Raw genomic sequence first — 27,419 nt, 5'->3', positions numbered from 1 at the left:
CAAAAAAGTGATAAGATGTGCAAAGGTCAGTTTGGGGAAGAAATGACTCTAGTCACAGTGTCAGTGAATTTAGAATTTTAGCAGTGACTCCAATTTATGAGAGATATTTAGTACCCCACATTACAAAACTATAATTTATAGTTGTTATTTTCTGAACCAAGTCTCAACTTTACAAATATAAGAGGTTATAAAGATAAGAGGTTAAAGTCCCCATTCTTTCTCTAGAGCTTTTGACCAATTTCGCTAATTTCTCCACAGACCCATCTTATCAGTAACACACACAAGAAAAAAAACACCTCTCAGGCAGGCAGACAAAAACACACCTTCCTACTGACAGACAGTCCTATTTTTCTCCTTACAGAAGCAGTCTCTTCTCACACACAGAAGCAGTCTCTTCTCACACACAAAAGCAGTCTCTATATCCACGCTGTATTTTAATAGTTCTCGGTTCTATTAAGCTAATTCCTGCGCCTAAGACAAGTATCAGGCGGTCTTCCTAATCTGTTTATAAGTTCAACTTTCTGTTTGATGCTTGCATAACTTTTAACTGGTGTTCCTGAGGCTAACTGGTCTGGGGTATAAAACCCTCCAGACTGTAAAGCTCTCCGTTGAGCCTCCTTATTATTTTCACTATCCCACATAACATATTGACCCGTAGTCAATACCATGCGCATAACGTCTGGTATGAAAGTATGCGCTCTAGCCATGGATTCAAAGAACCCGGCTGTGAAATTACTTCTTAAACCTGTCTCTGAGATATATTGTACTAATGTTTCAACCTTTTTTTCCTGTAAAAGAGCTGGGGATTCCTGTGCTGGAGGTATGATTTTTGGATATGTGTTCTGACTTGAATAGTCAGGTGGGGGAACGGTTAATGAAACCATTGTGAGCCTGGATTGCGTCTCAGTCCCTACCAAATCCAAGCCACGCTCATACTGAGGCCATACCCATATGGCTGCCGAGGCCAGAGGCTCAGCATACAAAACTTTCCCGACTCTAAGCCAATCTTCTAATGTTAATAATCCCTTGTCTGAATACTGGGAGCAGTGCTCTCCTATCTCTTGTACTAAACAGTTTAACTGTGAATCAGAGGCCTCTCTATCTGTATGTCTCAGAATATTCTTCAATTCTGTCACATGAGCACGCTGTAAATCTGACAGGGAATTACCCATACTTACTCGAAGGGATCCCGGAGGATGAGGTGCACCAAGTCTAATCGTCAGATGGAGCAAGCAGAGCGAGGGTTGGCGAAGGTCCCTCTGTTCAGGCGCCACTTGTAGGAATGCCCCACAATAAACACACACGCAATCTTAGAGTCAGGAGGAGACGCTCCAAATGAATGGTCTCTCCCTCTTTTTATTGAGAATCATATCTCCATTAATTACTTAGTTAATGCTCTACAAGGTTATAATTTCATAATGCATTTAAAGTGAGGATTAAACCATTGTTTATCTATATCATGTGTCTTAAGGCTACTATCTCACGTGACATATGAATACATAATAACAGTTATAATAAAGTGAATCCCAATGTGTACATTTCTGATATGTCTCAAATCTTACTATGGCATGTGACAGTCCAAAGGTTATAATGCATGCTTCTTAAGCTTTCTTGATTAGCCTTGCTCAGGCAAAGTCTGATTTTTGCCCATATAAGGGATGCTTAAACAAGATAAGAGAAAAAGGGTAAATAGGGAGGAGGGAATGCCACAGCCGGTTTAACCCTTGCCCTTGCTTAGAATGTATACGTGGCAGGAGGGAGAGGGAAAGGAAATGAGAAACAGGGCCTCAGAACCAAACCCAGGCCTAGATCCACACACAGGCCTCAATCCGCACACAGGGCGGTGTGCCAACCTGGCCTGCGTTCAGAACCACCTGCATGTTAACCTTGCCTGTGTTCTGATGCCCTGGATCAGAACTTATCAGATCTCCATCCCTACAAATAATATATACACTTTGGCAGAAATATAAGAAAATATTCATCCCCGAAGCAAAACCTCCTCTTATAAACCCTAAAATGTTATCTGCTATTCTGAGTTGCTTTACCTAAGTCAGGAAGAAACCTGACTTGAGTATAAACAAGTGGAGAAAGCATGCAGACCATGGCTCATGGAATTCTTCAACCCCTTTGTGTGTGTGTGCATGCGCATGCACCCCATGCATGCACATTTATTTGTATCTACTTTGCTTGTTTGTGTTTTAGCTGTGTATGCAGGTGTATATCTCTTGTATGTTTATCTATGAGTATTTGTTACATGCATGTTTGTGTGTGTGTGTTTGTGTATATATTTCTGTGGGTCTAAGATTGGGAGAAAAGATGAGCAGAGAAAGCAGTTTGAAAAGTGTAATTCTTTAATTACTATGTTATAGTGAATCACTGAATATATATGCTGCTAGAATGGCTTCTTTCCCAAAAATGTTTCGGGAAAGGCAAGGGGTATCTTCTTGTACTATGCAAAATATAAAGATAAATTCCAATCACAACATTGAAATAATTATTTTTTTTTAATCTTTGCTGTCTGCTGGTTTTATTTTTGTAAACATGTTGGTCCCCAGTTTCTTCTGCTTTTCTCTATTTATCCTCTTAATTTGGTTTTCTGCCTCTGTCCACTCTGTTTCGCCACCTTCTCACTATCCGTTCTTCAATCTTCTTTGTCCCTGTCTAGCATCTCTCCCTATCTTTTCCTTTCCCTTCTATCTTTTTATGTCCAGCATCTCTCCCTCACTTGACTTTTCATTGTGGGAGACTTGGTAAGTATGATGTATTGGGGCATTTTGGGTAGGTGCTTCATTTCTCTTCCTCCCCTACCACATATAGAAACTATATATGTTCAGCGCAGGAATTTTCCTAGCTCACCTCTTCCCCTCTCTTCTTTTGACTAGAGTGGCATTGCACTACTACTGTCCCTTTGCCAGGATCTTGCTTATAGTCTCTGCTTCTAATTACACCAAAAGCAGGTAAGATGGGCTTACTCAAGTAAGCGGAGGACTAGAGAACTGCGGATAGAAGTTTTAAATTCTGAAAAAATTATTATTTATATATTTATTTTTAAAATTTCTATACCATTTTTTCCAAAATGGTTTACAAGGAGTTACATGTATAAAATATTAAGTCAATACAAAATAAGAACAAAAGTAGGCAGATTCAATCTTACATAAAGTCAGTTGCTCAAAGAAATGCATCTACATATAGTTGAGTCTTGACTAAATAGTGAGTGTAAGTACAGAGAGGCTATAATTGTTTCATTGCTAAAACCTGACCGAAAACCAGATTGGTTGTCATTCAAAATATTAAACTTGTTCAAGTATGAAACCAATTCTGCGTTTACCACCCCCTCCTGTAGCTTAATGACCAGAGGAATACTAGCAATGGGTCTGAAATTAGATGCAATACTATATGATTCTTTAATATTTTTTCTAATTGGTGTAATCAAGATATGACCTTGTTCCTCTGAAAACAACTCTTTGGATAGTAAAGATTTGACCCAAAGTAACATTTTGGCCTTAAAATTAACTGAGGCGGCTTTCATGACATTCGGAGGACAGCTATCAAGTCTACAGTATGATTTAACATACTTATTGTAGAACTTACTGACAGTTTGCCAATCGACAGCTGTAAATTTGTTCCAACTCAGATCTACTCTGGAAGCATCTAAATCCTGTAAGTTAGGAAAACCTCAGTGGTGATTAATAGGATCCGCTAAGGTAGCCCTTAATTTTTGTATTTTGGTGTTAAAAAAATTAGCCAAACTATCCGCAGTTAAAGTAGATTCTTCTGCGGAATTAATAATATATGTCTCTATATCTTAAAGGTCATTAACTAGATTGAAAAGACTGCTACTATTAGTAGATACATTGGCAATCTTTTGTGGTGCTTTACAAATTGGTAGGGTTAAGACTTAAATGCAGTTTTGGAAAAGTAGATCTTCAGCCTGGACTTGAATCCTGCTAGAGATGGAGCCCATTGTACCTAGTCAAGCAGGTTGTTCCTGGCATATAGTGCAGAAACGATAGTCAGGTGTTGGCCTTAGAGAATGGTACAAACAAGAGGGACTTGCCAGACAAACGGAGTTCCTGGGCTAGAGTATAGGGAGAGATAAGAGAGGAGATATATTGAGGAGCTGCAGAGTGAATATACTTGTAGGTCAGTAAAAGGGGTTTGAACTGTGTGCAGAAGTGGAAAGGAAGCCAATGAAGCAACTTGAGGAGGGGGTAACAACCTTGGCAGAATACCAGGCATACAGCAGAATTCTGAAGACTGAAGAGGAGAGAGATGGCTTAGTGGAAGACCCGCGGGAAATATGTTACAGTAATCTAGGCAAGAGGTGACGAGAGTGTGAATGAGGGTCTTGGCAGGGTGTTCAGAAAAGAAGGTCTGGATTTTAGCAATGTTGTATAGAAAGAAGCGACAAGTTTTGGATATGCGAAGAGAAGGAGAGAGATGAGCCAAAGATGACCCTGAGGTTGTGAGCCGATGAGACAGAAACTATGAGTGTTATCTACTGAAATAGATAATGGAGGAAGGGGAAAGGCAGGTTTAGGAGGAAAGATGAGTTCAATCTTGGCCATGTTTAATTTTAGATGGTGGCGAGACATCCAAGTAGCAATGTCAGATAGGCAGGCTGAGACTCGGATCTGGATTCCCATAGATATTTTGGGTGTAGGTTTGCAAGTCAGCAGCATAAAGATGGTACTGGAAGCCATGAGAGAAGATTAGAGCGCCAAGGGAGGAAGTGTAGATAGAGAAGAGGTCCCAGGACCGAGCCCTGAGGTACATTGACTGAAAGCAGAATGGCAGTGGAGGAGGATCCTCCAGAGCATACACTAAATGTGCGATGGGAAAGATAAGAGGAGAATCAAGAGATAACAGAGCCCTGGAATTCAAGAGAGGACAGCATATCGATGAGTAAGCGGTGTTCTATGATGTCAAATGCCGCAGACAGATCAAGAAGGATGAGGACAGAATAGAAGCCTTTGGATTTGGACAGAAGAAGATCATTGGAGACTTTTGCAAGGGTGGTTTCTGTAGAGTGGAGAGGGCGAAAGCTGAATTGAAGGGGGTCAAAAATAGCTCAAAATGAAAGGTAATCAAGGCATGAAGTTGAGGGCAGGACTGGAAACTATGGCTTAGTGACACAAGCTTATGAGTCACAGATATGAAGAACCTGGGACTGAAGAGGGTGGAATAAGGTCCATGATATTTGGGTGTAAGAGCTCAAGGACCATAGATGATGGAGAAGGCATAAGATTTAAGTTCTGAGACTGGTGGGAGAGGGACACTCAAGGAATGGGGATCAGCAGACATTAGACTGAGAACTGAGGGGAGCAGTAGAAGAGGGTACTCTTTTATTTCAACCCTGGGGCTAAACATATCTGCCAGCTTGCATCTGATTGAACCTAAACCTCTGGGCACATGATAAAGGAGGAGGCTGCCTAAAAAGAAGCAAGACATGGGATATCTTTGGGAAATCACCAAAATGGTGTACACTACCCTCACCTCCTTTACCAGTGAAATCCAAGCAGCATTACCTTGAGAAGGTGAGAAGGAGAAAGTGCTTGTGTTCACACCGCTGCTTCTTTCACCTCCTGCAGCTGATTATCTGAGTACACTCAAAGAAATTTCCATTGTATAAGGAAGTAAAAGCAGTAGGAGACTTTGAAGTATTTTCATTCTGTGATTGATTGATTTATTAGATTTATAAATTGCTTCCCCAAATAATGATTCAGAGTGGTGTACATAAGCACTGTAGTTGAGAGATTATAAGATTTCCCTACTTCTTCTTCATAAATGTGCAGCAGGAGAAGGCACCATTGCTACCATCATTACTGCTACTACTATTACCGTACTTATCCTTTCTACAATGCAATTAGGCATATTCAATAGTGAAAAGTAGCCATGCTTGAGAAGAACAAAAGGGGTACTTACACCCCCTTGCTGCTGCATCTTTAGGTCTAGGATTGCCAAGAGTTGTAATGCATTTTCACTACACTAAAGAAGAAACTCAAAGGCAGCTTCCAGAGTAGAGAAAAGTAATGCCCTCCCTACTCAAGTCATCTCAAGAGCTGGAGGGATTTGACTGATTAGTCAGTAGATGAGCACTGAACTTTAAAGGTGCAGAAAATCAATGCTACTGTATTTTTCTGCTCCATAAGACGCACCTGACCATAAGAGCCCCCTAGTGGACGTTCTCACAAGCAGATTTGCTTGAAGATCTTCAAGCTTGCGAGTGTACCGCGCATGCGCGAGTGCCCCTCTCGCCTGACCTAGGGCATGCGTCTCCTCAGCGTGGCCTCAGGTTGAGTCGTCTGCTGCAGCCTCACGAATGGTGTCTCCATTCCTTGACCCTGTGTCAGGTGTTTGCTTGTTGGGGGACTCCGGATTTCGATCTGTTCACATCCCCTCTCAATCACAAGTTGCCCCGCTTCTGCTTCAGGGTCTATGCCCCTCACAGGATCGAGGCGGATGCCTTCCTTCTGGATTGGACGGACCTGTTTCTGTATGCGTTTCCTCCGTTCCCTCTGATTCTGAAAACTCTCGGCATGCTCAAGTCCACGCATGCCACCATGATTCTGATAGCTCCTCGGTGGCCCCGACAACCCTGATTCTCCCTTCTGTTGCGGCTCAGTTCCAGGGAGCTTCTTCTGCTGCCTGTTTTTCCTTCTCTGCTTACGCAGAGTCGGGGATCTCTACTTCATCCCAACCTGCAGTCTCTGCACTTAACAGCTTGGTTCCTCAAGACTTAATGCCCTCGTTCCAGTTCTCCCAATCTGTGCTGGATCTCCTGGAGGCCTCTCGGAAGGAGTCCAATCGCCAGTGTTACCATCAGAAGTAGACCCGTTTTTCTTCTTGGTGTGCTCAGCTGCGCCAGGACCCGCAGTCTGCCTCCTTGTCTTCTGTCCTGGATTATCTGTTGCACTTGTCTGGCCTCTAGGTTGGGCGGGAGGGGCACTCGCACATGCGCGGTACACTCGCAAGCTTGAAGATCTTCAAGCAAGTCTGCTAGCGAGAACGTCCACTAGGGGGCTTCGTAGATGTTGAGAATATCTGCCTGCTGTCCCTGGATAACACCTATTATGGTAAGTAACTGTGCTATTTCCACCCACTTTTATGGGGAAAAAATGTGTCTTATGGAGCAAAAAATATGGTAATTATTAAGATACAACTCTCAGTGTTCAGACATGATAGAGATGCACTGTACTGCAAAATGATCTTGTCTAGTGGTCTATTTAGAGAATGAGCCAAATCAATCTCCCAGGGGCCATCTTCCAGGCTTTTGAGTATCTTCAGACTTGTATGAAATCTATCTTATCTTTTGTTTAGTGACATTTTGAATAGATATAGGCAAAGCCAATCTTGGAAATATTAAATCAATGCCTCTGATGTCAAGCAGTGTAATAATGGGTATCGATATGTCAAGAAGTCTGTTGCTAAAGTTGATGCATCAAATAGCCACAAAAATGTCAACATCTCTTCCTCCTCGGAGGAACACAATAGAAAATTGAGCAGCAAACTTACTTATGATAGCATAATATGTGGTCCAAGATGCCTGGTTAACTATTTGAGCAAGTTGGACCACATTGAATATCTGCAGCATCCAGAAATCTTTGGCTCTTCCCTGACTCCACCCTGGACTAATCTGATAGTGCTGCAGCAGCCAAAGCTGATATTCAGCAGCACTTTTCAGTTCAGTGAAACTGAATATCTGCTCTAGGCTGGTCAGCAGCACTATAATAATAATGATAATTTATTCTTATATACCGCCAAACCATCAGTTCAAGGCGGTTCACAACAAGAAGACAAACATGTATGTAATTCACTGTACAAACAGTGAATTACATACATGAACTTATCAAATATTTCTCAGAGAATACAAATAGCAATTAAGTCACATATTTATCAAACAGGTGAGTTTTAAGAATTTTTCTGAATAAATAGTAAGACTGAGTTTGGGGAATAAGAGCATTCCAACATGAATTTATCTTTATCTTTTTCTTTTTCTCTTTATTTAAAATATTTGATTAAACGCTTATCCGGCAGTACAAAGTGTTGAACAAAATTTAAAAATTACAGAAAGACAGACGTATCTGCAATATAAAACATATATGTATTAAATTATTAGACAAACCAGGATTAAACAGACAAACACTAATCTTTGAAACAATAGGAGAATGGGCAGAAATACAATTTTATAGAAAGAATATATAAAAGGAAAATACAATAGGCGAAGGGAATTAAAATCATGAAAATGATTAGAAAATTAGTGGCCTGAAAATAAAAAAACATTTGGTTTTGTTGAGGTAGGTAGCTAACTCATTCATTGCACAAGCCTGGAATGCAAAAGTTTTTCCTAAAAATCTCTTGCTGCAACATGCTTTTACCGATAGGAACACTATATGGGTCTCTTGGACTTTATTAACTACCTGAAGAAATTTATGAAGAAATTCACCCAAGGCAGTGTATAGCAGATACAGAATATTTGACACTAGTATAACAATAGTAAAATGACCAAATAATCCTGCAGTGAATTTCAGCAAGTTTCTACTACTACTTTTTAATTTTTTATTTTTTTTTAATGATTTACTATCTTTATTTCCTTGCTACAGAACATCATCTAATCGAGTTCATGCCATATCTGTCCTTTGTACTCCTCTTCTCACTTTACCTGAGGTTGCTCCACTGCTTGAAGCCCTTCTTACCCATCGTGACTGGGGAGTGCAAGAGGCTCTCAATGCCCAGTTTCTAGCAGCAGTCAATGAGGCATTACTACAGTAAGTGAAATAGAATACTTTTATCCTGCTTAGGTGGGCTGGTTGGTACCATATCATAAGGACTACAAGTGAGCATAATGTACTTGTTGGCACTTGTACGGTAATCCTGCTGTTCCTGCATCCAGTCCTATTGCAGACTGCTGATAGATATAAAACTTAGCACAGAACATTTATTTTTGAACTAGCTTTATATGTGGTCAGTATAGGTCTAAACGGCATTGATTTTAGAAGGGAAAGTATACATATACTGCACTTTCCCATTTAAAATTGCCACATATATGCAGTCAGCAAGTAGCAGGTTCATATACAGGCCTGCTGCAGAGCAGCATAAATACACATGTATGTGTTTGCCAGCACTAAACATTACCCACTCCTTTCTTGAATGGCTTCTTTAATGAAAGTATACGTATTCAGGGTTGCTCTGTACAAATACTTTTTATGTGAATATGACAGCAAATTTTTCATAATGCGTGTTTTAAATTTATCTTCATTGATACCTACTTAGGTTGAAAGTTTCAGCTTGAGTTGTAGCCAAATAAAACCTATAATTGTTTCTAGAATTGCTGATTCTGTCCTTAAAGCCAAAGCATAAAGACTATTCCTTGATTTTTCATGTGTTTAAAACACTGACTACAGCATGTTCATAAAAGTATATTTTGGTACATTGTATAGCTCAGACTGTGTCAGCAGTTTTTAAAGCATTATGCTCTTATGTTCTTATTAAGTTCTGCCTGGATTCTAAAAGGTTCTTTTTGGATTTCCATTGAATTTGTGGTTTGATGCAGCTTTTCTAAATGCAACAATTTTGTCTGTAATGCCTCAAATTTAGCCCTAGGTGTCCTTTTTATCTTATATATTGAAGAAGGAATGTACAAGTACAGCTGTTGCTGTATCCCATAAAAATACACTAAACACTGAGATTGTCAGAGTTTGATTCAAAACTTGTTGAACAATAATTAATTAATGTGGATATTGATACTGTGGCTGCATTGATGTAATTTTGTTGAATGTCTGATTTTATGTCTAAGCAGGGTAGTTATTCAGGTGTGTTTTTTGTAATAAGGTAACTTGATTTGTCCCTTAAAGCATATTAAACAGCATTAAATGTGCATTATCATAGTACCATATTATACCATGCAAATGCATGCAAAACACAATTTTGAAAGGGTTTTTGCTCCTAACTTTGAGCATTATGCCCAAATATGGCCTGTTGGAATATTTACTAGGACAGAGTGCATAATTTGAAAATCAGAATTTCAATAAATTCCTAAATTTAGGAGCTTAAATAGTGGATTTCAACAGAGCCTGATTTAGGGCAGGGAAAAAACATTGGGAGCTTAGCAATGATTTTCAACAGTAGCCTAATAAATTAGGCTCATAAATCTATTTATTTAAATGTTGATCGTCACTGTCTGGATTAGCCCCTTATGTTCAGTATCGGGCCGTGTTTGGCACCAATGCTGTATATTGGAAGCTAAATGTGATAGGGATAGCTGCTGGAGTCTATGCAGGTCCCAGCTGATATTCAGCCAGGACCTATATAACTGTATTATAGTTGGAATGTACCTCAGCAGGCCTAAATTGATAAGCATAACTTTTAAGCTTATAAACTAAGACAAATTTTCAACTGAATGTTGCTAAAAATAGGGCACAAATATAGGAGCCTAATTTAAGTGCTCAACTGCTTTTGGCATATAGGGCCCTTCATTATGCAAATTGAATAATACAGCTTGTGAATAACACAAGTTGCATTATTCCTGGAAAAATAATTTATGTTCCCATGTGCCAACTTAAAGGGACTACAGGAATAAAAACAATGGTTCCCCCTCCCAATGGGACATATACCAACACCCCCACAAAACACTCAGAATCTCACCATTCAAAATACAATAAGTGGTAACATGAAAGGAAAAGGATCTCAGAAACCTGCTTGATTTACAGGAATGTACTTAAACCAAGACTTATAAGGTTCCATGTTTCTATCAACGATCCTTTAAAAACCTCTCACTTCATATAAAATTTTTTTATTCATTTGTCTTCTGAATTTTAACTATTAACTTTAACTTTGTGCAGCAGCTCGAGTTAACCATAGAGGTAGAAAGCGCTACGTTGAACTGCAAAAATATTGTAGCAGCCTGAGAGAACCCTTGAAAAAGCCAGATATCTATGTCGAAACGGGTCTCATTGAACCATGGCTGCTTGCAACCACTACGATAAGTGTGGGCTGTTTCATTAAACATGACATAGCTGTTCAAGCATGAAGCATGAATTTTAAAAGTTTGCACGAAGACAAATGTGAATAGGGATGGAGGAATAATGGAACTTGATCGATTTTCAGAGGGTTGTGTTTGTGAGGAGCTAGCTAAAATAAAGGTAGACAAAGCGATGAAACTGGATGGTGTACATCCGAGGGTGCTGAAGGAACTTAGGGAAGTTCTGGTAGCTCCACTGACTAACCTTTTCAACGAGTCTCTAGAGTCGGGAGTGGTACCGGAAGACTGGAGAAGGGCGAATGTATTTCCTCTCCACAAAAGTGGAAGGAAGAAGTAGGGAATTACAGGTCAGTAAGGCTGACTTCTGTGGTAAGCAAATTAGTGGAAATGCTTTTAAAACAGAGAATGGTCCAGTTTCTGGAATCCTATGGATTACAGGACCGGAGGCAACATGGATTCACTAGAGGTAGGTCTTATCAGACAAATCTGATCAATTTCTTTGACTGAGTGACCAGAGATTTGGATAAAAGTTGTGTGCTAGATGTGGTGTATTTAGATTTCAGCAAAGCCTTTGACAGTGTTCCACACAGCCGTCTAATAAATAAATTGAGTACCCTCGGGATGGGTCCCAAAGTGACGGGCTGGGTCAAGAACTGGTTGAGTGGAAGGTGATCCATGGAGATCGCTCTGAGGAAAGGGATGTTACCAGTGGTGTGCCTCAAGGTTCTGTTCGTGGGCCTGTTCTTTTCAACATTTTTATAAATGATATTGCTAAACGGTTGTCGGGTAAAATTTGCATTTTTGCGGATGATACCAAAATCTGCAATAGAGTAGACATGCCAGATGGTGTGAATAACATAAAGAAAGACCTGGTGAAGCTTGAAGAATGGCCTGAAATTTGGCAGCTAAAATTTAATGCTAAGAAATGCAAGGTCATGCATTTGGGCTGCAAAAACCCGAGGGAACAGTACAGTTTAGGGGGTGAAGAACTTATGTGCCCGACAGAAAAGGCTTGGGTGTGATTCTATGTGATGATCTTAAGGTGGCCAACAAGGTTGAAAAGGTGACGGCAAAAGCTAGAAGATGCTAGGGTGCATAGGGAGAGGTATGGCCAGTAGGAAAAAGGAGGTATTGATGCCTCTGTATAAGACTTTGGTGAGACCTCATCCTCTATAATAAAACCCTAAGCGCGCATGCGCACTTAGAACTCCGTGATCCTTGCCTCCGTGCTGTGTGCCTCCGTGGCCGTGTTCTGTTTGCGGCGCGTGCAGCGGTTTCAACAGCAGTTTGTCTCATGATAGCTGGCGGCTAGAGCAACAGCAGGAGGGTGTCCTTCGGCCTGGATGAGTCGGATAGGGTGCGAGTGCTGCGAGGCGTCCCATGTGGTAAAAATTCTGCTACTGCTGCACAGGGAAGTAGGGGGGAGAAGGAAAGGGGGCTGCCTTGGGGGGGAGAGGTGTGCTGGGGAGCAGACAGCAATCTTGGGGGGGGATGATAGAAGGGGGCTACAGAGAGACAGGCATAGCGCAACAGAGAAAGGCAGGCAGGCAGGGACTCCCTCTAAGGGAATGACTGCTCAGACACGCAGTGTATTTCCAAAATCAATAATACATTTATTTGCAAGTAGAGTATATAAGTTGTAACAGTGGAAGCACACAAGTAATGAGATTGTATTATCAGTCTGAAGATACAATGGAGAGATTATTCAGACATAAGCCGGCAGAGTCTGGCTAAAATCAGGAAGGGAGGCTCTTTATATAACATTTATTTGGTCCATGCCTATTAATCCTATGTTACCTGAGGACTGTTCCAATTGATGCAAAAGTGCTACTATGCTGCCCTATCCCCATCACTTCCTTGTTCCTATGCCCATACCTGGAAGGTTGCTTACTATTCTCTGTAGTTTTCCTTTGACCGAGTCCTTCGTCCAGATGTGTACTGGCAGTTGTTGGCAGTTGCTGTTCCAACGATTGCTGGTGACCGCAAGGTGCTCGTGTACACATGATTTCTCTGTAAAGCTAGGCTCATGACCACAAGTTCATCTCCAGGGCACAGAGTAGAAATGTGTTTTAATCTTTTAGTTCAAAATGGTTGCAGCTTTCCATGGGGGTACATGGACCCTTCCTCACTCTCCAATTTCCCCACCCACCAAATGCCCTTCCATCCAGTCAGTCTCTCTCTCTCGTTCTCCACCATGCCTATCATTCCCTTCCCAACTGCTCACCCATCCAGCATCTCGCCCTTCCCTCCCTCCCTCAACTTACCCTTCCCACTCCCAGATCCACGATCTCTTCCTTTCTCTTTCCCTCCCATCCAGCATGTCTCCCTCCTTCCTTCCCTCTCCACCACCCCCAGGTCCACCATTTCTCCCTCACCACCACTTCTGGGTCCACCATCTTTCCCATTTGCTTCCCAATTGCCCTTCCATCCAGCATCTCTCCTTCCCCACTACCCCTGGGTCCACCATTTCTCCCTCCCACCCCCAGTTCTACCATTTCTCTTACCCTCCCCATCATTCCTGGGTCCACTATTTCTCCCATTCCCTTCCCAACTATCCTCCCATTCAGCATCCCTTCCTTACTCTCTAAAGTTAAAAGGGGATAGATTCTGTACAAACGTAAGGAAGTTCTTCTTCACCCAGAGAGTGGTAGAAAACTGGAACGCTCTTCCGGAGGCTGTTATAGGGGAAAACACCCTCCAGTGATTCAAACTAAACTAAACCTTAGGTTTGTATACCGCATCCTCTCCACAATCGTAGAGCTCGGTACGGTTTACAAGAGTTGGGAGAGAAAGGAACTCCAATGAAGGTTAAAGGATTTAGTGAGAAGAATATTTGGAGGGCTTAGGATGCCAAAGATGGAGTAAGTATTACATTTTTTAAAACAGCCAGGCTTTCAGATGTTTGCGGAAGAGTTGGAGAGAGCTCAGGATCCGAAGGGGGGAGGTAAGGTTGTTCCAGAGCTCAAGACAAAGTTAGATAAGTTCCTGCTGAACCAGAACGTAAGCAGGTAAGGCTAGACTCAGGGCACTGGTTTTTGACCTACAAGCCGCCGCGGGAGCGGACTGCTGGGCACAATGGACCACTGGTCTGACCCAGCAGCGGCAATTCTTTTGTTTTGTTCTCCCCCCCCCCCACACCCATCTTGTGTTTCTTTTTAAAATCAGAACATTAGTAGAAAGTTGAGCAGGGCAGCTCCAGGGGTCCCCATGGGCAGGATGTCTTTCCCTTCTTCTCCCCCCAGTCTGAAGGCCCTCTGTCTCACCTTTTGAAATTTAAGGACATCCCTGGCATGGCAGCAGTTCTCAAGCGCTGCCCGTGGCATCCTCGGCATTCTTCCTCTGTCGTGGTACACCTCCTCTAAGATGCAACATTCTGTTTCCAGTTCAGCAGTCTACAACAGAGGAATAACACTGAGGAGGCTATGGGCAGCAATTGAGAACCATTGCTGCATTGGGGATTCCTGTAAATTTAAAATTTTTAAAGGTGAGGTGTGGGGGCCTTCGACTAGGGTGGAGGGAGGGGGGAAGAAGGGAAGAACATCACACCCACGGTAGCCTCCTGCTTGACCTCTGCCCAAATACTTGCATTAATTGTGTTAATTTTTTAACATGTTAATTGTTGAGCTCTAATTTTGGTATTGTGCTACACCAGGAATATAAGAAGAATGGTAGAAATTTGAGCTTATAGTGCTTCATACACTGTAGAAATACAGAAAGCCATATAAAGCAATGAAACAATAAGCAGAAACATTTTTTTTCTCCATGTGATTTATATTATCTCTGTTTTTGATTTGTTTATATACTCTGTTCTACTTTTTCACTCTTGATGTTTTCCATCTTGTACTGTAACATTTTGTTTATCTTAAAGGAGTGAAGGATTGTATAAATATGTTTGAATCATAGTACCATATTGGTACCAAATTATTCTAGAAGGCTATTTTTGTGGAAAAGATATTTCTTATCTATCTGCAAGCAGAGTGAGCGGTAGGTTGAAGAAGATTTTACTATTTCATAAGCAGTATTGTACTCTGTCTTAATTGGTGATATACATTATAAGAATGATATTACTGTTAACATTAGAAACTGATAAATTGGTAATCAGTGATTATATTTACTGTAATGTCAATCCTTTGTTATTATTATTGATTGTAATTCTCCAGTATATGCTGACTACTCTTTAATTTGTGATCCACATAAAACTACAAGGTATTGCGGAATACAATAATGATTGTAATGTAATTTCTAGTGCAATAGATGTGTCATTCTGGATGGATAGGTTATATCCCAGTGCTTGCGAGCCATGCAGAAGGAATCCACTCTAGTTTTTGAATCCGTCCTACTTCACAGAGGGCTCTGCTGCTCCCTACAATTTTTTCCTTTTGCATGTGAGCTGGAAGGAGTGTTTCTGATTACTAATTCTCTTCAGGAATTAAACTTGGACTCTCAGCAGGTTCCCTCTGCATCCTGATATTAATGTATTGTTCACAGAGCATTAGAATGCTCCTGAAGAGTTCCTTAAAGTTGCCAGGACTATGGCTCAGCTGTATCTAATCTAATCTTCGGTTTATATACTGGGTCATCTCCTGAAGGAGCTCGACTCGATTTACAAGTAATTTAGATCAGGATATATAATCAAATATAAACTTAAAAGAGAACTAGAAAGATAAAATATACTATTAATACGACACTTCATATAGATGAGTCTCTAAGGTATTACATGAACAGCCAAGTTTTTAGATCTTTTTGAAACTGTTGTAGCTGACCTATCAATCTTACAGAGTCAGGAAGTTTATTCCAAATTTCTACCAGCTTGAACACTATAGATTTACTAAGCTTCCCAACAGATTTGAGTCCTCTCGAGGAGGGAAATGATAATTTATAAATCTGTGTGCTCCTTGAATAACAAGTTCTAGTGGTATTCCAATACAAGGGAACTAGAGAGTCAAATATTCCGTAAAGGAATTTGAAAACAACGCTTGCACACTTAAACTGTATCCTAAAACAAACTGGAAGCCACTGAAGCTTTCTGAACAAAGGGGAGACATGGTCATACTTTCTCTTTCCAAAAATAAGCTTAGCTGCTGTGTTCTGTATCAATTGTAGCCGATCTAGACTACCCTGTTTAATACCCAAGTAAACAGAATTACAGTAATCCAGTTGAGCAAGCACAGTAGACTGTACCAACACTGCATAATGTTCTTGATGAAATAATGGTCTAACTTTCCTCAGCATTCGCAAACTAAAGAAACACTTCTTTGCCAGAGAGTTTATCTGATCATGAAATGTAAGTGATGAGTCCAAAATGATACCTGGGATTCTGGAGGAAAAATCTGTATGTAATGAAATACCTGTTTTCAATGTAACATCGGCAGGGAGATTTTCTAATCTAGGCCCAATCCAGAGCAGTTTAGTTTTTGATGCATTCATTGCCCATGCCTGCAGTTTGAAAATACAACAATCTATGTCCATGGCCAAGTCACTAAGATCAGGACTGATCTCCAATAAAATGAAAATGTCATCTGCATAAGTAAATATAGTCTCTGCAGAAGTAAGACAAAACATTTTCAATGAGGTCATGTAGATGATCAAAATTGGCGACAAAGGGGAACACTGAGGTACCTCACAACTAGGATTCCATGAAGATGAAACCTCGCCCTCTAGGTTTACCTCATAGGATCGCTGCGAAAGGAATTTGCTAAACCAATCCAAAACCACATGGCTTAAATCTATATCGGATAACATATGGATCAAGATGTCATGGTGGACCACATCAAGATGTCATGGTGGACCACATCAAATTGTAACAGCACTGCACATTTATTTTGCATCTGTAAATTTTGACTCTTTGAAATTAATGACAATAAAAGTTTCTGTGCTGAAATTTGGTTTCAACCCATGTTGAAATGGCAATAAGGTAGTTGTTGTACATAACCAGCAGCCAAATGGGGTAAAGACCTAGAAAAATTAATTATGCACACAAACAACTATGAAGAATTCAGGAAACACCTAAAAACTTACCTATTCCTGAAATACCTAGGTAATGAACCGGAACATCAACCCCCCTCATAACATCACCACATACCTGAACGTGCAAACTATTAACCCCAACCCCTATTCGCTAAATATGAACACTCTATGAACTTACGGAACATTTCTACTTCTATGCAAACAACTTGGCACTTCCTGGCCTTGCAACACACAAACTGACATTAACATCATTAATGTCATCAGATGTACACTGCTATATTCTCTAATTCGTTGTACGAAATATACACTGCTATACTCTTTAATTAGCTGTTCGTAAAGCTTCACTTGATTATATTTACAGTTTCTTTTATTGTAAACCGCCTAGAAGTCGCAAGATTGTTGGCGGTATATAAGAATAAAGTTATTATTATTATTATTAAAGTTAGTGTGGTTTCCAGCACTATGCATTGTTCTATTGAGTACTGTTTATAGAATAGTGCTGAGTGATATTTTTTGGGGGGTGCCAGATTTTTTAGGCACCATTTATAGAATCTAATCCAAAGCAGGACCTTTACTAAAGTGCATTAAGCTTTTGCTCTTAACATACCCTAACAGCAAAAATCATGTATTAGTGCATGTAGAACCTAGTAGCAATTAGTGCAGCTGCACTTAGTACCTCCTATTGAGGAGGTGCTAAGGCAGTCACTCTAACTGCACGACTGACAGCATGCAGTATGTATCCTGCTCTAACTTCGGTATGCTATCCACACCCATTCTCTGCCCTGGCTCACCTAGGGGGGAATTCATCAATGTGCGCTAAGTCATTTAGTGCATGCTAAATCTAAGGTGTCCATAGGAATATAATGGGCATCTTAGTGTTTATCATGTGCTAATTAGTAGTGCACTCTAACGGCTAGATTCACTAAGGGCATGGATCGGATCCAATCCGTATCCGGGGGGGGGGGGGGGCTGATTCACGAATCGCCCAAATGCAAATGAGGGCGATTGGAATCACGCCCCCAATCAAGCGCCTGGATCGCTCTATAGCGATCCCAATGCATGAGCAGACCATCTGTAGATGGTCTGCACATGCGCTGGCCCTCTGTGCCCAGCAGAGCAGGAAACTTTTTTTTTTTTGCAAGCCCGTGATTTTAACCCACTTTAAGCCTGCGGGTTAAAACCATGGTCTTGCACTGTGGGGAAGGGCAGGAGATGGGGGCTGAGAGCAGGGCGGCAGAAGGCAGGGTCAGTCGGAAAAGTACCTGAGCGACTGGTTCTCAGCAGTCGCTTATTTTTGGATCGGTCAGCCCAATCAGTGTCCCTTCTTTTTTTTATAGTGAATCGCTGCTTTCCTACATTTGAATGCCGTTCCCCCTCACTTGCATGTGTGGGTCAGAGGATGATCGGGACAGAGGTTAGTGAATCGGGTCAGAGGGAAATCAGGTTGCAAAGGGGTCACTAAGTGGCTGGAAGCTGATCGGTGGGCTTAGTGAATCTAGCCCTAAATTGCTTAGCGCCCGTTGATGAATTTTCCTCTAGTTCCCTTCATCCACCTTGGTAATAGTTGGTTTTCTTGTGCAATAGTAGTTAAAGTGTAATAACAGTGCCTGCAAGAAATCTTGTTCTACGTGAATACTTGGCGATCAGAAGATCCTTTACTAATCTGTATACATAAGAAATTGGAAAAACTGTTTGAATTGTAGTTTTTCCCATGAATTTGATTGTGCTTTATCAGAAAATAGTTGTTTTAAAGCCCATCTTGAGGTCCCTCAAAGCCACTGATTACATAAAGTTTCATTTTTCTTAACATTTGCTATTATTTTTGCTTAATGGAGCATATTTCTTGCTATTATAGCTATAACAATTATGTTTTCACACTCAGCAATGATACTTTGATAAAAAGACATATTATATCAAGTCTGTTTTATTGAAAAAGAACAATAAATCAGTACAGAAATAACACTAGAGTCTCCAATATGTGGGGTCGGATTCCTTAGAACCCAATTAATACAGTGCTACAACCACAAAAGAATAGGAAAACATTCTCCTGTTATCAAATAATGATAGAAAGACATTTTATGCAAAAAATCTAGCACTATATTGTGGAAAATAACAGAAATTTAACATAATTTGCTAATAGCCAAACATACACTTTGGTGTAGTAATGTATCAGTGGCGTTCCAAACACTGAAACATTCAATGTCTTCTTGAGATAGGCAAGATAAAGCCTTTGATGCTGTTCTCTACACTCCATGATTAGGGCGCCTAACCTAGGCACTGTTTTTAGAATTTGGCTCTTAATTTCTTGGCATAGCACCAGTGGTGGTCAGTGAGAAGGTGTGGCTCATTGGTAGAGCTGCTGCCTCTGCACCCAGAGGTTGTGAGATCAAATCCCAGTGCTGTTCCTTGTGACCCTGGGCAAGTCACTTAATCCTCCAGTGCCCACTGCTTTGAATGTAAGCTTTGAAATTCCAAAGCCACAAAAGGCAGTATACAAGTCCCCATTCCCCTCCCCCTAATAAAAATACACTGAGCAGCTCTGGCTGAATATTGACCCCTTTATTTCTTGTATAGATATTAAGCAGATACTAATTTTTTATATATGCTATATATGACCTAGTGCAGCAGCTTTAAGAAGTTGTGCTGGTTGACAAGGTTAGGAGAGAGGCTACAAAAATGATAAAAGAGGATGGAATAATTTCCCTATGAGGAAAAGTTAAAGCAGCTAGAGCTCTTCATCTTGGAGAAGAGAGTTCAGGGAAGATATGAGGGAGGGAGGGATGGAAAGCTGCTTCTCAAGGGGATGAGAGGGAGGGACAGAAAATTGCTGCACAGGGGGATGGGAGGGAGGGATGGAAAACTGCTGTACAGAGGGATATGAGGGATGGAAAACTGTTGCACATGGGGGGGAGATGAAAAAGGAAGAATTGTTGGACATGGGGTGTAGGAAATGAAGGGAGAGATGCAACAAAGAGATAGAAAGGGGTGATGGAGAAATCTTGCATATGGTGGAGGGGAGGGAGACATGCATGGAGAAGAGAGACAAATGTTGGTCATGGGATGGAGGGCAGAGAGAAAAAGAAATGTTGCACATGATAATGGAGGGGAGGAAGGGAGAGATGCTGCATGGAGGAGAATAGAGAGATTTGACCCAGGGCACAAGGCAGGGAGAGAGAGAGATAGTAGATAGTGGAAAAGGAACAGTAATGTTGGATATGGCAGTGGAAGGGAAGGTACAGAGATGGAAGATGGATGGTGAGCATGGAGAAAAAAGAAAATGTCAAGTGAGTAGGAGACCCTGGTGAGCAAGTTAACAGAAAACAAACAGAAACCAGAGCCTTGGACCAACATGATTTGAATAATAACATGACCAGACAACAAAAGGTAGAAAAAAATAATTGTATTTTCTGTTTTGTGATTATAATATTTCAAAATTGAAATGTGTATCCTGCCAAAGCTGATGTTAGACAATGAGCTTGAACTAGGACCTAACAGAGAGAAGAAAAGTATTTTTTGTTTTGTTTACACCACAGCACTGGCATGGGGTTGGAGAGAGCAGGCGGGGAAGGGATGGGTGAAGAGGCTACAAAAATAAACCCGCCAGACCATTTGAAAAAAATGCCCGATTGGGCAGGAAAAATCAATTCAATAAACCGAATCGAATGTAAATTAGTAGTGCCCAATTCAGGAAAAAATATTTTGATTCGATTCAGCCTGTTGAATCGATTTTTCAATTTGATTTTCCTGCCCAATTGGGTGTTTTTTTCCAAACATTCTGGTGGGTTTATTTTATAGCCTCTTCTCCCCCTTTGCCCTCTCCTACCCACACTGGTGCTGTGGTGTAAACAAAATAAACAAATAAAAAATACTTTTCCTCTCTCTGTTAAATCCTAGCTCATGTTCATGGTCTAATATCAGCTCTGGCAGGATACAAATTTCAGATCTGACACATTGTAATCAAAAAAACAGAAAATAAAATTATTTTTTCTACCTTTTGTTGTCTGGTCATTTTTCAAATCATGCTGGTCCCAGACTCTGCATCAAATGTCTTCTGATAACTTGCTTGCCAGGGTCTCTTGCCCATTTGTAGTTTTCTTCTTTCTCTGTGGTAACCATCCATCTTCCATTTCTGTCCTCCCCTTCCCTCCCCTGGAGATCTGGCATCTTTCCTTTTTTTCGTCTCTATTCCCTTAGCTGCAGCGATGGACCCCCACCATTCCCAGATCCACCATCTCTCCTTTTCTCAACTACCCTTTCATTCAGCATCTCTCCCTCCTTCCCCACCAGCTCTCCCTTTCTCTTTCTAACTACCCTCCTGTCCAGTATCTCTATCCCCCCACATCATCCCTTGTGTCCAACTTCTCTCCCTTTCTGTTCCTTCCCTCCCTAAATCCCATTGTCCACCATCTCTCTCCCTCTCCTGTTTTTAGATCCATTATTTCTTCTATCCCTCCCCCATTTCCCCTCTCCCCCAAGTCCACCCGCCTCCACCATTCATCTTCCCCCTCCACCAAGTTCACCTCTCCCATCCTTCTTCTCCCCATCTCTCCCTCTCCATTCCACCAACTCCCCCAAGCCCATCTCCCCTCCATGATCTCCCTCAAATCCATCTTCCTCCCTTCACCATCTATCTTCCCCCCTCTACCAAGTTCCTCTCTTCCATCTATCTTCTCCCCATCTCTTCTCCAGTCCACCAACACCCCCAAGTCCATCTCGCCCTCTCCCCCAAGTCCATCTCCCCTCTATGATCTCCCTCAAATCCATCTTCTCCCTTCACCATCTATCTTCCCCCATCCACCAAGTTCCTCTCTTCCATCTATCTTCTCTCCATCTCTTCTCCAGTCCACCAACTCCCCCAAGTCCATCTCCCCTCTCCCCATCTATCTTTATTTTGACGTTACAGCATGTTGCCGATGGCGGTAGTTATTTAGTGATCCACTCCTGCCACCACTCCTTGCGTCTTCTCTCCACTGTGGCCCGCCCTCAGTGAAAATTTCCTGTTTCCACTTGGGCGGCCGAATGGAGAGAAGATGCCGGAGTAGCAGCAGGGTAGAGAATTGCATTCACTATTGCCGCTTTTGCCTGGCCAGGGAGGAGAGGAGAAATACTTCCGGCCGGGAAGGAGAGAGCCTTGCTGCCGCCAATATGCACACTGAGACCCATTCGGGCTTTCCCTCTGCTACCGGAGTCCTTGCTTTTGATGTAATTTCCGGTCTAGCAAGGGGGCCAACAAATCAGTAAGTTCGATCTTTTTCAAAAACAAATGGATTCAAATCGCGAATTGGGCAGCACTATTGCTAACAGGCCAAGAATAGGATCATGGCTTTGAAACAAAAATTCTCAAGTGGTATGATTCTAAACTCTTTGAAACTTTGTTTCTTCGCCTTCTGTTCTTTCAGGTGCAGTTTTATAGTGTGTCCAGATTGGAAAGGCTGGGGTTGACTTGCATCCCTGAAGGGATTATATGCATATTTTAAATGATTCATGATTGTTTCATAGAAAAGGCTTAATATAATGTAAAAAAAAAATTGTAATTCTTGTATTTTGATACATTTTGTTTGCTTTTACCCTACACAAATGTTTACAATACATTACAAGCCTTACCAGAGGTTTCTACTGCACTAGTACCTATAAAATGGTTGCAGGTTGAGTCCAAACAGGATACCTGACTGAGAGCCTCAAATCAGCAGAAGTTCTACTATTCAGAATTTAGGACCTGATGCCTTACCTATATTACCTCACCAGAATAAATCATATAGTCAATTGCAAAAGTTTTGGAAAGGTGGCAATTCTTTTGAAAGCTAACTTTAGTACACCCATAGCAATACCAGCCATTAGGTTCTAATGCAGCAAATAATCCAGAAATAACTTAGATTGAGAGTTCAAAGTAAGAAATCAGTATGATAGTTCATTTCTTTTACTGCTTGTAGAACATCTTTTTCTGGAGCAGAATCCAGAGTGTTTCACTCAAATTTTTAACAATACTGGCTCATAAAAATGCCCAAGGGTTTAAGGAAGGTACCTTAATAGGCCTGAGAGCTGGACTCTTTAAACTGTTTTGTTAGAGGATGGGGGTTCTGGATTTTTTTTTTTTTTGGCATACTAACACATTTCTCTCTTTTTGTTTTCTCAATTAAGAAAGAAGATTGACCTGTCCGATTCAGCTGTACTGTGCCTTTGGCTCCATCATCTTCCCAGCCTTGAAAACACAGTACTGCATCTCTTTGAAAGGTTAATTTCTATTCAGGGCCATTCTCTGGGAGACATGGAATGTATTATAAAAAATTCATTGCTGGTAAGTACTGTTGTTCAATATTGCCTTGAGTGATTGAAAGCACAACTGAAAGAAAATGCAGGTTTGCAATATAAAGGAAATTTAGAAACAAAATCTAATTGGCTTGAAACACCTGTAAAATTAAAAGTAGTTAGTAATGCCCGTCTTTATTTGGAAGTAAGAACATAAGAAGTTGCCTCCGCTGAGGCAGACCAGAGGTCCATCTCGCCCAGCGGTCCGCTCCCGCGGCGGCCCATCAGGCCCATTGCCTGAGCAATGGTCCCAGACTATCCCTATAACCTACCGCTACTCTTATCTGTACCCCTCAATTCCTTTATCCTCTAGGAACCTATCCAAACCTTTGAAGCCTTGTAACGTGCTCCGGCCTATCACAGCCTCCGGAAGCGCGTTCCATGTGTCCACCACCCTCTGGGTGAAAAAGAACTTTCTGGCATTTGTTTTAAACCTGTCTCCTTTTAATTTTTCTGAGTGCCCCCTTGTACTTGTGGTTCCCCGTAATCTGAAAAATCTGTCCCTGTCTACTTTTTCTATACCCTTCAGGATCTTGAAGGTTTCTATCATATGTACATAAATAAATATTTAACTCAGCTACTTTTTTTCAGGCTGTTGATTTTTTCCTGTTCCTTTGAGCATCCAACTTTTTTTTTTTTTTTTTTAACTTTTTTGGATTATTATATTTCTCTGTATTTTGATATGGTTTCATTTAGTATTTTGTTTTTATATTTTTATCTAATTATGTCATATGTAGCCTAAGATATTTTGCATTTATAAATTGACAACATATAAATAATTTTGCATAAATGAATGAATGAATGAATAAATAAATAAATAAAAACCTGCTTCTGGGCTGCATTGCCATGAATCTTCATTCATAATTAATTACTCTTGTGTTTTCCCCTCCCTACTCAACTAAACTGATACAGGGAAAGCCTTTGGGCCAATTCCCTCCAGAAACCAACTAACATGATGCTTAAGATTGGACACTAGGTTTCACTTTTGAAGAACAGCAAAGATTCCCTTTCCCCAGGGCAGTACTTCTCAAACTTTTATCCAACATAACCAAATTTTAATACTCAAAAATATATAACAATCCCAGATAAGAACCAAAATTAAATAGCAGATGTATGCTCTTTCCCATAGTTAACATATACTCACCCTTTCATTTTGTCTCCCCATCTTTCTGTTATCCTTCTGTTCCCTCTAATCAATCATTTACCCCTTTACTGTTATTTCCTTTCTTTGAGTATCTTCTATCCAATTTCATGATTTGAGGAATCAGCAGTAGCAACAGGAATGGTGGAAGAGTAGCCAGAGCAGGGTGACAATAGAAACATCAACATAACATAAGAGCTGCCATACTGGGATAGACCGAAGGTCCATCAAGCCCAGTATCCTGTTTCCAACAGTGTCCAACTCAGATCCCAAGGAGTAAAACAGATTTTATGCTGCTGATCCTAGGAATAAGCAGTGGATTTCTTAATAATGGCTTACGGACTTTTCTTTTAGGAAATTGTCCAAACTTTTGTTAAACCCTGCTAAGCTAACTGCTTTAACTACATTCTCTGGCAATGAAATCCAGAGTTTAGTTACCTGTTGAGTGAAGAAATATTTTCTCCAGTTTGTTTTAATTCTGCTACTTAGTAGTTTCATCGCATGCTCCCTAACCTTACATTTTTGGAAAGATTAAACAAGCAATTCACATCTGCTCGTTCCACCTACTCAGTATTTTATAGACCTCTATCATATCTCCCCTGAGCCGTCTCTTCTTCAGACTGAAGAGCCTTAGCCGCTTTAGCCTTTCTTCATAAGGAAGTTGTCTCATCTCTTTTCTGTATCTTTTTGAGATACGGCAACCAGAACTGCACACAGTACTTGAGGTGTGGCTAGGCATAACATTTTCATCTTTGTTTTCAATTCTTTTCCTGATAATTCCTAACATTCTATTTGCTTTCTTAGCCGAGGGCTTCAACGTTTTTTCAACGATGACACATATATCCTTTTCCTGAGCGGTGACTCCTAACATGTAATCCTGTATCACATAGCTATATTTCGGGTCATAGACTCAACATTCTAACATACCTGGTACACTTGAAGCATTGTCTTGCTTCCTCTTCTCTCCTACTCTCTACCGTAGCTCATATAAATATCAAACTCATGCCCCTTTCACACCAAGGCTGCAACTGAGAAAGAACCCTCACCTCTAATCTGTGAAAATAACTCTTTGCTCTTCATTCTCCCTTCCACTTCTGATTTATGTTTCATTCTTTTTTATTCAAAGCACAAACAGTATAACTGTAAACTCAAATTCTAGTACAATAAAGATGTTATGCTGAACCGTAGGGTTGTCCATACGTGCTCGCGAGCATACCGTAGAAGATGTCAGTAGAACTCCTATCTCAGCTTGTGCTTGTGAGAATAGACTACATAGCGGATGCACTCAATGATATAATCAGAGTCATGAGGAAAGTCTCAGCATTTTCAATCTCCACACATCATATGCTTGGATCTACAGGACCGCAGAGAGGATATGGTCCCTCTTGAATTGACGGGCTGGGTCAAGAACTGGTTGAGTGGAAGGCGACAGAGGGTAGTGATCAATGGAGATTGCTCTGAGGAAAGGGATGTTACCAGTGGTGTGCCTCAAGGTTCTGTTCTTGGGCCTGTTCTTTTTAAACATTTTTATAAATGATATTGCTGAAGGGCTGTCAGGTAAAATTTGCCTCTTTGCGGATGATATCAAAATCTGCAATAGAGTAGACACCCAGGTGTGAATAATATGAAGAAAGACCTGGCGAAGCTTGAAGAATAGTCTGAAATTTGGCAGCTAAAATTTAATGCTAAGAAATGCAATGTCAAGCATTTGGGCTTCAAAAACCCGAAGGAACGGTACAGTTTAGAGGGTAAAGAACTTATGTGCACGACAGAAGAGCGGGACTTAGGTATGATTGTATGTGATTATCTTAAGGTGGCCAAACAGGTTGAACAGTTGACGGATAAAGCTAGAAGGATTCTAGGGTGCATAGGGAGGGGTATGGCCAGTAGGAAAAAGGAGGTATTGATGCCCATATATAAGACTCTGGAGACAGAAACTGTGTATGATTTCAAGAAAACCTGGGATAGGCACCTAGGATCTCTTAGAGAAAGGAAGAGATAATGGTTACTGCGGATGGGCAGACTGGATGGGCCATTTGGCCTTTATCTGCCATCATGTTTCTGTTTCTATGTAACCCTTGCAACTAATGATGGTTTAACCCAATGGTCAAGATTGCTAGTCCTATTGCACAAGAACTGATAATGATTCTTCAGCACATGGAATCTGAGGAATGTCCTGTGTTCCAAAACGATGGAGATGTGAAGGTAAGCTTCCAATAAATCTAAGGCAGCCAGAAACTTTCCTGGCTCCAGTGCTTGAAGAGCCGGCTGTTAGCGGCCTTCACTGACAGACCACTCGACACTCGTTATGCTGGTTCAAATAATATAAATTTAATAATAAGTCAGTAACAGCTTACAGGAATAAATCATACAGCATACAGAGTAATAGAGCATACACCAGGCTGGCCAGACTGATGAAGAACTTCAGATGAGTTCTAAAACTATGGTCCAACGAGCTTTCTTTTATGTTTCTGACAGCTCTGGCCTACATTGGTGCATGTTTCATTTCACATTTTCATTGGTTAATCATATTCATTATTCCACTTGTTAATCTATTGATTTGTTAGCATAATGAGTGATACTGCGTGTTACGCCTTTTTCACTATATCTATTCTATTTCCCCGTAAATGTCTTGTTAATATACCAAGTTCCTCTTTTGAACACCTGGGCCTAACAGCTTTTAGCTCTGTGGTCAGTTTTCTTAAGTTTCACCTCCCTTTTCTTGTGCTGCTTTTAACCGCTGGCCATCTTGACTTGGGCGGAGGGTTGCTTTTTCACAAGAATTGCCAGCTTTGCCTTCTGTTTGACCTTGCTCTTCTCAGAAAAAGCAGAAGTGTGCTTTCCGGAGTTGACAGCCTCTGCAGAGCTGACAGCTTCTGGTCAGAGTGTGTGTTTAACCATTTTAGTCTTTTCAGCAGTCATTTTATGTCTTTAACTGTGTTTGGCCTGTTTCTGTTATATTGGGGATTCTTAGGGGTCTTCACCTCTAATGCTCTAGAGGACTTTCTCTCCCATTTCCTTCCT

At 41.0% G+C, this 27,419-nt stretch overlaps 1 protein-coding gene across 5 annotated transcripts in view; it reads left to right on the top strand.

Moving 5' to 3' along the window:
- Positions 1-27,419, top strand: part of FANCC (FA complementation group C) — a 344,396-nt gene that overhangs the window by 147,490 nt on the left and 169,487 nt on the right. For 4 of the 5 annotated variants that reach the window (XM_033928093.1, XM_033928084.1, XM_033928116.1 and 1 more), the window contains 3 exons: positions 2,883-2,957; positions 8,604-8,768; positions 23,087-23,243. In XM_033928093.1, coding sequence (XP_033783984.1) covers positions 2,883-2,957; positions 8,604-8,768; positions 23,087-23,243 — 397 coding nt within the window. The remainder of the gene's footprint in view (positions 1-2,882; positions 2,958-8,603; positions 8,769-23,086; positions 23,244-27,419) is intronic. The other variant, XM_033928101.1, reaches the window with a different exon arrangement.

Source organism: Geotrypetes seraphini, chromosome 1, assembly GCF_902459505.1.
Source record: "Geotrypetes seraphini chromosome 1, aGeoSer1.1, whole genome shotgun sequence".
Taxonomy (NCBI): Eukaryota; Metazoa; Chordata; class Amphibia; order Gymnophiona; family Dermophiidae; genus Geotrypetes; species Geotrypetes seraphini.
This window is presented reverse-complemented; position numbering and strand designations above follow the sequence as displayed.